The sequence below is a fragment of the Gavia stellata genome, chromosome 1, assembly GCF_030936135.1.
Source record: "Gavia stellata isolate bGavSte3 chromosome 1, bGavSte3.hap2, whole genome shotgun sequence".
In the NCBI taxonomy this organism is placed as follows: Eukaryota; Metazoa; Chordata; class Aves; order Gaviiformes; family Gaviidae; genus Gavia; species Gavia stellata.
In genome coordinates, this window is record NC_082594.1 from 7957199 (window position 1) to 7969244 (window position 12046).

At 38.1% G+C, this 12046-nt stretch overlaps 1 protein-coding gene across 7 annotated transcripts in view; it reads left to right on the forward strand.

Annotated features, from left to right (window-relative positions):
- The window catches only part of DLG2 (discs large MAGUK scaffold protein 2), a 660722-nt gene that overhangs the window by 388737 nt on the left and 259939 nt on the right, over positions 1–12046 (forward strand). For 5 of the 7 annotated variants that reach the window (XM_059823460.1, XM_059823481.1, XM_059823437.1 and 2 more), the window contains one exon: positions 3579–3734. The exons of the other annotated variants lie outside the window; for them this stretch is intronic. In XM_059823460.1, coding sequence (XP_059679443.1) covers positions 3579–3734 — 156 coding nt within the window. The remainder of the gene's footprint in view (positions 1–3578; positions 3735–12046) is intronic. 7 annotated transcript variants of the gene reach the window in all.

The following is a 12046-nucleotide window of genomic DNA, read 5'->3' on the forward strand; positions in this document are numbered from 1 at the left end:
GATGCAATTGCAAATAAACTACAGTGAATCAATCCTTAAATAATAGATATCTAACTTTTACACTTTTGTTACAGCATACTAAATGACCCGCTACATGTTTTTAAATTCATTTGAAGAATTAATGCATCATAAAATAAGGCCTCAATGTTTATGTTCAGTCTGGCTCTTAATTATTTTGCAAGAAAAGTTGAAGTGACCTTGATTGTACTTTTTCAGAATGGTACAAATGTTTAGAAATAGTATTTCTAAACAGCAGACTTTTACATTCTCCTTATCCCATGCTTTGAGACAAGACAACCTGTCTCTATCATAGCACTGGAGAAAAAGATATGCGCGACGGGATTTACCAGGTGGGCTGATCCCTGTCATAGAAGTTCTTTCTTCTTCTTCCAGTGAGGAGAAATAGAAATCACAAGAAAAAATGCTGCATTAAAAGAATCATTTAATAAAGCTGGGTGATCTTATTAATTCTCTCTTTTTTTTTATAATTTGGGATTGTTGTCATCCAAACTAGATAGGCAGTATTGTAGCTAAGTACTAGTTTGCCATAGAGAAGGTGAGGAATCAGGAGGATATCTGAAGATAATCTGTTGCAGCAAGTATCTTGTATTACTTTTAAGGATTACTGGCCTACATGAAGCACAGTTAGGATGACCAGGACAGTCATCTGCCCAGTACCTTTTAATCATTCTCCTGTTTTCCATTTTGCATCCCAACTTTCAATTATTTTTTCACTATTTAATTTATATTTACTAAATCTAATTGAGAGATAAAATAAGCTCTGAGCTGGATCCTTGATGTTACATGATGCTTATTTTTCAAGTGCTTGCTTTTCTGTGCCAATAAAATACGCAGCCAGGGCCCAGCTATGCAATTGGCAGTATTAGCATATGCATCTGAGTGGTATGAAGGTATCTAAAAAACCAGTTCAGCCCATGATCTTAATGACCTCAAAGAATGGCATCTGATGGTAAATAGGTGGTTATGATAACCTCAGACGAGTTCATAGGCCTTACAAGAAGTGCACTAGCAACTGGAATTAGCTGATACCCTGAATCCTCTTCTGAGCAGAGTCCAAGCATTAAAAAGATAAGAAGTTTGAATTCCTTTTCTTAACCTTAAGACCTCTCTCTTCAGCTCAGTTACAGAGGGTATGTTGTTAGCTAGGTCACAGTATCACTTATAGAATACCAATGAGTAGAGGACTTTATACACCAGTGCAGTGACTTGAGAAAGGCTTGTTCCAATTTTCGGATATCTTACCACCCAGCAAGACTGAAAGGAGTGAAAAATACTAAATGTTTTAAAATTTGGTGGGCTTTGCAAGACATTTTGTTAGGGCTCTGTGTTTGTATTTGAAGGACTAATTTGGTCTCAGTATCTAGGTAAATGCTGAATGTTTACCTTCATTTTGCTTTTGGAAGCAGTCTGTAACTGTCAATTAACATAGCAATCCCTCGTATCTATCCATCTCTGCGGCATGATTTGTCTCTCAGCGCAAGGTTGGATGGTCACTCACTGATGACTCAGTGTAGTTTGAGCATTCACAATATATGCAAGGGGTAGTGATACTCTCATGTCATCTACCACTCACAGAAGACCATTAACTTGACTATAGGAAGTCAGCAATTTGTTTATGGACTGGTTAGTGTTTTAAGCCATGGAGAAATCTACAGTTTTTATTCATCTTCCTGCACTGGGGCAATATTTCTTCAATTTTCATAGTAGGTATCAATTATTTTTGATATTTGTACTTGTTCTTTAATATTCTGCCTAAAAGTGAAAGTGATTTCTGAGGGAATACAAGGCAGTATTGGTCTAAAATAAAATAATAGAAGTGTTTTTTTCTCTGGATTTTTTGTACTGAAAGCAGCAATTTATTTAGTAAATAAATTATTAAATCCAACCCTCTGAAACAAGTGTGAAATATGCTAATAAAAAAGAACTGCTACCTTAAACATTTTTAAAGGGATTGTACTAAATGTTTGACGGAATGCTTTATAACCAAATGAGTGACAGCTTTGCTATTTTGATATTTGGTAATCTTTAATTGCCATTTTTTTAACTGTAAAGTTTTCCCTTGGGAAAGTCAGGCATGGAGAGTTCTCAAATCATGTCAGATTGCTATGAATAATGTTATTAGCATTGAGTGAGACCAATTTTTAAGTAAAGTAGCTACTCCTTTTCCCCCAAAGGACAAAACCAGAAGCTAACAACAAAGGAAAATATGTTCTCTGTATCTGCCAGCGCATCCATGACCGTAATAAATTCTGGTACTTGTGAAAGTCACAGCAAAAACCACACCTATGTGAGGCACAGTGCAGCCAGAAGAACAAAAAGAGTTCATTAACTGCTTGGCCTCTTGGTATTTTCAGGTTTTGAAATAAGATTTTCATCTAGCTAATACTATATTGCCGTGATTAAAGACAGTGGCATACCCTGGATCTTCTGGCAGAAGCAAGGATATGACAGCAGTTGCGTCTTGGCACTCTTTAGAACAGAAACTTCAGGAAATTATGAGTCAAGTTTCACTCTGCCAGCAGGCCCAGAGGTATCTGCTGGGGCCAATGCAGTAGCTGAAGAAGTTGCATGACAGGAAATGTACTACGTGGTCCATCTTTTTGAAAACTCTTTGCTGGTTGTCTCCTGTGGATCCCTGGCTGGTTGGTACTAAAAGCTGCATCCCCTTCTCCCCCCTCCCCAAGCGGCTGCCTGGGAGGTTTGCGGTAAGTATTGTCTCTCCCAAGAGGCTGGCCTCTAGGCAGCAGGAGGGAAATGCTAGGCGACCTGTCAGTGTCCGTTTCAGGATCTTATTCTTCGTATCTAGCTTCACAGACTGCTGCCTGTAATTAGGAGCAGCAGTGCAAGTGAGATTGCAGTAGCCTTGTCAACGAGGTTAACTGTTTGAGATGTGGTCTGCATAATCAGATTGTGGAAGTTGAGTCTGAAAGGAGAGCAAAGAACTCTTGAAATGAAATGAATTGCCTGCCAATGAGATGAATTGCTTACACAGTTTGTTACCATCAGTGTTATTATAGAATATGGCTCACTTTGACCACAGCTCTACTTGTAAAGCCCCAGCTTATTGGGGCAGGAGTATGTTGTATTAACAAGGAATATGTACTTCATCTTCCTCTTAAATTAATGGGTAAAAAAAACCTCTTCTCAGGTAATAAACACCACATTTTCTTCTATGCAATGCTCAAAATGAAGATCACAGAAAGCTGTGCAGAAATAATGTTGTTAGATTAAAAAAAAAAGAAAGCAGAGTATGTGGGAAAATTAATCACTGAGCTTCAGAGATAAGGTATTCCCTTACAGTGCCACACTTCCCATAAGCCAGTTTTATGGCGCACTTCTTTGTGTATATCTTCACATGCAGTTGCTTGTACACCGCAATACTGTGTTATCAAACTCTAATATTTCCTTTAACAGCACACTTTGCTTGTCAGAAAAGCCCTACTGAAAAGGTCTTGACAGATTTGCTATGCATGCTTTTAAAATGATTGCTGTGTTTTCTCTGTATTCTCAGCCACTAATACGCACCTGATCTTTTACTCTTGTCTCTGTATCACCAGGCCTCCTGAACCTGTTTACAGCACTGTGAACAAACTGTGTGATAAACCACCTTCTCCTAGGCACTATTCCCCTGTCGAGTGTGACAAAAGCTTCCTTCTTACAGCTCCCTATCCCCACTACCACGTAGGCCTGCTCCCTGACTCTGAGATCACCAGGTACTGCATGCGCTTCTTCCTCACCTCCTTCATTAGAGTGCATGAACATCACTGGATTTATCTCATAGTTTGCATCTTCACCATAGATCTTCTTTTTCTACAGCTTGTGCTTGTTTTTAACCATGCTTTCACATCTGCGCCACTGGAAGATATATGCTACCTCGGTATATAATTTGGTCATCCAAAATCCAGTGATGAACACAAGCCATGTTTTGATCCATTGGAATGGGGCTCTAAAATAGGTTACATAATATGTATCACATTTTACAACTGAATTAAGTATTTGTTTCTCCGTGAGTAAGGAAAGTGACTAAGATTTCACTGAAAGCCATAGTAATTTGGTTTGACTCAGTCATTTTATTTCTGTGTTGTGCATACTTTGTTCACTGAGCATCTCTGGGTTTATAGGATGGCTGTCTAAGCCATTCAGAAGAAACTGAGCAAAAAATCACCTCTCTTACCAAGTCATGGTTGAGAATACACCTGAAGTCTAACATTCCCTAGGCTAGCTCTGCTCTGAGAGGACAGTTAGTAAAACCTAAAGTGATGAACATTTCCATAACTGAAGTAATGGAAGATATTTCTATAAAATATTGTCAGTGATTGCCTCCTGAGAAATATTTAATAAAAAACCCATACTATGCAAAACTGTATGCTAGTATAACCCAGCTATTCTTCTGTAGTCAACTAGGATAGTAGTAAACTATTTGCAAACAAGACTTGGGAGATAAAGGAGTTAGGCACAAGTTTTCAAGAAGATGTTGAGTGCTTCCTTTGTCAGGAAAAAAACCTATCGTATTTTATATTCTAGAGTAGAAGAAAAATAATTGCATTTGGAGCTTTGATCATAGACATTCTCTACAGAAAACAATTTTCAAAGAAAAGAGTGATGTGGGAAGAGAAGAGCAGAAGTGTTTAAGTGGAAAGTAAAATGGTAAATTAATGTAAGACACAATAACAGGAAAGAAACCCCAGGGATTAGAAAAACAGCTGTGAAAGGCATTGCAGTGCTATAAATTGAAAGCTAAATTAAAAAAGCAGTAAGACAAATACTAGTGAAGAATGCAACAGATGTGGTAAGACCATGCAGTAGCTGTCAGTTTACTAGAATGAAAACTGTGTAGCTTCTAGAATTTGTAAAAAGATGCTTCATCGCTGGACAAAGTGATTGGTCAGGCTGTTCAGGCCAGTGCAAGTTTGGGTGAAAAACATTGATAAGGGCAATGTTTTATAAAGGTATGAATAACACCAGAAGGGTGCCAGGCACTAACAGATCTACCCACAATATTTTAATTTCTCTGCAAATTTTATCTTAAAGGAAATAACTAGCCAAAGAGTAGTAAAATTACTTCAGATCTTTAGGTACAGCGTACACGAGTCATTTATCTGTAAGCATCACAGTGCTTCTGTGTGTTTAGAGCCAGACAACAGAAGAGATCATTATAAAAAGTTTCTTACTTTTAAAATGGTCCTTTAGAAAGGAAAGGACCAACTTGAACTAGAAAGTTGAACAAGCGGGTTCTAGGGGATTTTGGGGCCATGGAGTTGTGCGTTGGGAGCACTCAGGATTAGATTGTGGCTTGCTAAACACAGAGAGATGCAATTCTTTGCTAAATGGTCGATCTCTATAGACATGACTGTCAGGACTGTGGAGATAGGTTGGGGGGGAAAGGGTGAATCTGTTAAGGCTGCTTCCTGCAGACCAGATACTCAGATGCCAATAATCAGTGGAGCCCTGGAAAGCTCATAGACCTAGGCCATTTTGCCACCTGAAGGTCTAATTCTCTACATCCTTTTGCTTTATTGTGTGATTGATTGAATGCTTGGTTATCAGATATTTGATGACCTGACATCAGGACTTAAAAAGCTGGGTTTCGTTCTACTGACTGTCAGTTAACAATTCTCTTTAAGAACACAGTTACATTTATCTTCATTCTACTTTGATGTAAAATTAAGCTCTAGTCCCGGTCCATTTAATCAGTTTGTTTGTTTCAACAGTCCAACAAAAACTGCAAAAAGAACACAAAAGATGGGAAATGACACCACTCATGGTTAAATGCTCTGCACTATGCTCTGCTACATGCTGTGGTAGAGGCAACTGATTGCTATAATTTATACTTCCATCCCACTGTGAAGTAACATTCAGATGGAAAATATGACAGTTTTCGGTATTTTGATATTTCAAATACTGTCATCTTTTCCACAGGACTCTTTGAATAGTTGACCATGGAGGAAGACATTTGAAATAATATTTCACCAAATGCCTTTGGTGAGGAAAGTGACAGCTTTACAACATATACCATGATCCGATTTCCAAATGGACTCAGTATTCACAGTTGGAGAACAGATTTTAGAAAAGTATTAATCCCATTTTAACCCTGATCCAAGTGGCTATTTTTGCAGAAGTGTTCATTGTATGCAACACTAAATTTCACAAAGGTGATGTGTTTCAGGGCTGTATTGTGTTGAATAGTTGGAAGAATTAATCCATAAAAAGACCTTGTTTTAAATCCACAGCTGTGATACCATCATCTGTATTGGAAGTTGTACTAAAAAAAAAATCTTCCAAATATTGACCAGGTGTTTTGAAAGATCTCCCTTTACTCACCTGAACTCCTCAAATACCTATTCCTTCACATTATAAAGTTCCATGGTCTCCAGTCAAATATAAAAAGATGACTGCCTGTCTTCCTGCAGGCTTCCTAGAAAGAGTTTTTCATCAGAATTTGTCAACATCAGGTTTGGTGAGGAAGGGACAGGGATTATTTGCTTGTCTTTGTAACTGCAGTCATTGTCATATCTCAGTGCTCCAATATTGAGAATCTGCTGCTAAACAGCAAGAAATTTGGTTTGACAAATAACTCTTCCAGAGGAAGAGGAACACGATGCCGTGTTCTCCCAACTGAAATGCTTGTAAGCCAGCCAACGCTTTTCAAATTGCTGCTCCAGATAATTTGTCAGCTACTCCTCAGATGATTGTTTTGTCAAGGCTCATTAGTTTAATAGGCAAAGAGAATTCATAGGCCAAAGCCTTATTTGTCTATAATAAATTCAAGTTTATAACCCTTGCTTTTATGATGGCCTGTCTTAGGTCCTGGGAGATTTGGAGGTCTAGAACTATATACCCCCATTTTAGGATAAAAGTAATTTGTTTTTTGATTGAATTATCAGTTCACGTGAATTGATATTAACAGGGTTATGTCAATGTGCAACCGCTGAAAATCTGTCCCATTGAAGGCAGGAGCAGAGAGAGAATTTTGGAGTAGTAAGTTTTCCTTTGAGAGCGCCACATGGGAACGGATGCAGAGTATTCATGTTCTGGCTTCTGTCATTATTGACAATTATGTGTACAATTAGAAGACTATTGGCAGCAAAAGGGATTCACAGCTCATAGATGTAACACTTTCTACAAACACGAGACTTTGTTTCTGCATTATGTAACACAAAAGGTTGTATTCTCAGTCTTTGCATTGAGAACTTCATTACCTTCACCACTACATAGGCACACTTAAAAAATGTTCTGTTCTGCCCAGAACTAACTGCTCTGTCTTCACTGAAATCTTTTTGGCACTCGAGTTGCCACCATAGTTTTTGCTAAAGGGCAGCCCTGATATTGTTGGGTTGTGTGATTTTTTTTTCCATAGTATTTGCTTTTCTCTTAAGCTTTTGATCATGTGATTGCGTCAATATTTTTGAATACATGTAGGGGAAGGAACTAAGGGTAGGGTTTCAGACCTTGTAGTCATGGGAGAAAAGCTTGGGAACACGGCTCCTCCCAAGAAAATACAAATAAGTGAAAATTTTCTTCATGTTTAGTCTAGCTTTTGTAAACTTGCAGATTCTCCTTATGGTGCTTGGGTGCCTGGATTGAAAGTATATGGCTTGCTTTTTAAATCAAGATTAGTTTCTTGAAGCCAGCCCCAGTTCTGGCTGACACTGTGATCTGCAGTCTTAGGCAAGGTAGTTAATGATTTTCTCCTTTGTTTCCCAGTCTCTAAAAGAGGTTTAACAATGATCTCATAGAGCTGCTTTGAAAACTAATTCTGCCTGAGACAATAGCATCCTATTACTAATGGCAATTTGTGTCATTATTTAATAACATAAAAATTATTTTAAGGTATTTGATGAGTTAGATTAATGACATCAGTTCTTGGGACCGCCACTACATTCTCACCAATGGGGATTAGGGAGGGAAGATAATATTGGCACAGGGCTCTAGAGCAGAGTCTTTTGCAGAAAACGACATGCCGCTTGCATAGGTATTCAAGGGTAACTGAGCATTGTGTAACTCGAAAGAGCTACACAAATGAAAGTGTGCTGAACTGTAAGGTAAGGAGACTGTAATGTCCAGAATCTTAATGATTGACACGTGATGCTACTTCCAGTGTGTGGCTGAATTCCCACAGCCTCCGTGTAAGCCCACGAGGGTCACTGCACTCCAGTAGTCTCTGCAATCATACTAGTGTATGTCTGCGGCGCTAAGCGCTACCGCTTGCGGTCACCTCACTTAAGTTTAGGGACCCCTGGGATCCCTCCGCAGGCCATGAAGGGACAGCTGAGAAGGTGCTGATTGCTTTTCACTCATCCTAGCAGGAAGTTAAGGTAACTGCACTTGAAAAAGGGGTGAATGGTGGCCTCTCTGCTACTTATTGCCATAGTGTCCTTTCTCATTTGTTAATATCTGTGCAGCCTTTTTCTTCACAATAACCTGCTGGGAGCAAGCTTATTGTCAAAATGATGCATATAACTGTACTCGTGTGTGGCTGCCTTCCAGGGAGGCTCTTGTCATCTTTATTGAAATTCACATTGTACAGAAGTACTCATCGTCCCCTTTTCAATCCCATGTGTTTAATATGGGAATTATATCTCCCAAAACACATCTAGCCATATTTTGAGTTTTTTGAATTGCCTGGCAACCTGAAAATAGGTCCTAGCAAACAAGCAGTAAAAAGCAATGATATTATGAAGTTGAGTCTTCAACTTGCCCCACATAAACACAACCATCTTTCTTGAATTTAAAATGAACTTTTGCTGTTTAGTTGTGTTCATTTACTTATTTTCGGTGAAAATTTCAAATAATAATTACAAAATTGGAAATGAGACTCTTTTGGGCAAATGGGTTTAAATACTTAAATATTTAAAATCAGAATTGGAGCAGATTTGTAGTTTTTCCTATTTTAACACCTTGGAATCAACTTCTGGCCTGATCTGCATTTTACGCAGTCCAACCACAGACAGCAAGCTTATATATGGTGAACTAGCACTACTAACAGCACTGCTTAAAGACAGTGGAAGGGAATAAGTACACAATTTTTTCTGTGGATTTTTGAACAGCAAAATAGACAGTACTGAGGTTCAGTGTATTCAGTGTCAACAGAAACAGATTAATCTTGTAGTCACAAAGACAAAACATCTTTGGAAAATAAAAGATTCCTGGTTAAAATAACTCTTGATAAAGCGGCTTGCTAAAACCATAAGGTGGCATTTTAAAAATTGAACACTGTGACTGTGACTTTTTGTTTTGAGAAGTGGCTTTAAGACGTATCTATACACAAATTTAGGCATTCAGTGGCATAGAGCATATAGCAACCCCTAAGCAGTTTAAGAGATTAAACTGTTCGTCACAGAGGCTGGCTTGGGTACTGATGTTCATACTGATGGGAATTGAAGCATCTTGTTATTGCTGATTTCAGTGAGAATTAGGTATGTAAGTGCTATGGCCTTCACTCTCTAAGCAACATCTTCAGCAATGCAAGTACTTCAACTCTGGCATCTAGACCTTTCTAAAAATAAGCTTGGAGACCTTGACTCACACACAGGAACACAGATTGTAGTGGCTGACAAGATGCAGTCCAGATGCATACAACTACGTACCCATTATGCTTGACTGGGTTGTGCTGCTTCTGAAAGCAGCTCCAGAACTGCGGTATTTTATAGTTATATATTATAAGGCAAATAAAATCAGCATAAACTCTCTACAACTCAGATGCAATGTCTGAATGTAGATTGTCCCTGCTTGTGAATCAGACTCGTGAGGCCTTTAAATTATTTAGGATCTTTTGGAACTGATACAAATTAATTGTGGATTTTCCTTATCACTTTCAATTAACAAATTAAAAAGTCTTAACTGGAACAGTTTCCTATAATTTCTTTTTAATCCTGACTCAAGTGTTCTCTTCAAGTAAATGATCCAGTCGTATAACTGTTATAGTTAATGACAGAAAAATGATGCTGCCTTTCAGCCTCAGCTTTCATGTTATTTTGCATGGATGAGTCTCTGACCCTAATAAGCACAAACATTCCTATAGACTCTCTTATCCTCTTTTCTTTTTTTAATGAGGAGTCTTCTGTTTTGGACACTATTAATTAAAATTATTAGGAAGATGCACCTTTTAAAAACTCAGAGGGATGATTGCAGGAGAATCTTAACCTATAAAGGCATAAAATCTCTACAGTTCAAGTGTTTAATTATGTAAACTTACAGAAGCCTTTCAGGTTAAGATGGGATGCTTCAGGATAGAGCTGCTGGGCTTTATTTCCAGTTGTGCTGCTGACTAATTCTCTTTAGCTGAGCAAATCACGTAATTCTATTTGCTTTGCTTTATCTATCAATAAAATAATCTTCTTACTCAGTTATATTGGGAAGGATAACTAATATCATTAAACAGAATAGAATAAATTTTTTAAAAGGGAAAAATTAAGGTGTTTGTTCTGTTCCATCATTTGGGAAATGTTTCCTGGTTTTAGAATAAATGGTTTGATTTTCAGAGATACAGTGCCTTCTTCTGCTACAGATCCTCTTTTGTTCGTATTCTGCATCCATGGAAATTAAACTGTATATTCTTAGCTCATAAAATAGACAGAAATATTAACTCAGTTTAGTTAAATAGCAGTATTTTCTTTACTGTGTCTTTAGAGAAGAAAAAAGTATCAGTTCTCAGTAAGGAAACATCTGTAAATCACTAGTATTAAAATTTTCCTGCTGTTATGATTGCAAACAGATCTACAGAGAATCATTTGGGAACAAAGGAAAGATGCCTCCTTCCTTGCTATGCCTATAAGCAACTCTGAAATTCAGTCTCTAAGTCAGTCACAGGAAACGCTCCTGAAGTATTGAATGCCAGTTCCTCTGTCTTTTTTGGACTAGAAAGGTATCAGGCCACTTTTAACTGGTTCCTGCCTGAGGATTTTGGCCAGGGCCATCAGTCATCCAGTATGGGGAGGGCGAGCTGGACCATGACCCTCAAAATTGAAGTTTTGCCTGATGTCTGCTTCAGAGGATACCATTCACCACCTAACGTTGACTACAGCAGTTACTGGCTAGATACAAGGCAGGAGTGGTGTTGCAGATTATCTCATGAAAATCCAGCCAGTTCATAACTAACTCCACACAGTAACTTTGTTGTTTGAAACAGTCATTTCTGTGAGACGCGTTATTGTTTATTTTTCAGTATACATTAAGCACCCTCTCAAACATCTTGTTCTGGTCTCTGAAAATCCCCTTGAAATAGTTCTTCAAAAATGATAGAGCACTAAAACTCCAGACACAATGTTCAAATGCTTCTGAGTGTTGGAAGAAATTTAAACCCACTTTTTTAATATCGGTTCCATATCTGGTTCAAGTGTATTCAGAATAAATTACAAAAAATTTGACAGCAAGTGTCACACTGCATAGGAGTGCTGCAGAAACAAGCTAATGGAGCCATTCACTGATTCAAATCTTGTCCACAGTGATGCAAGTTGATGACAATTATTACCTGACAACTGTCTAAAGGCCGATGAGAAATGGGTTTGGAGATATCAGTTTCATTCCTGTGGACAAGTTTCCACATCATAAAAATCATCACTCCATCTGTCACAGTAATTGCTAGACTCTCAGCTCATCAGAAAAAACAAGAATAAATTTAACCTGGAGACCAAATTACTCTTTTTACTCCAAGAGAGAGTTCTTTGAGCTTAGAAATGAAATATTACTGTGGAGACAGGGTAAATAAAGCTACCCTGTGGTTACCTATGATGTACCTGTTGGGAGAAGAATAATTTCCAGGGTTGTAGCTGCACACAAAAGAGCAAGAAAGCTTACTGGTTAGAGCAAAGAGCTGGGAACTGAGAAATTTGCCTATACCACTGACAGGTTATATGACCTTGGCAAATTAAGACTTTCCTTCAATTTTGTCCAATTGTGAAATACATGACATGCATCCACAGACACCACCAGCAGCCCTTGGAGTTAAAAGATATTTCCAACAGGTGCAGATATGCATGATTTTCTGCACCGCATAAAAAAGAGTGATCATTAGTACCAAGTGGAG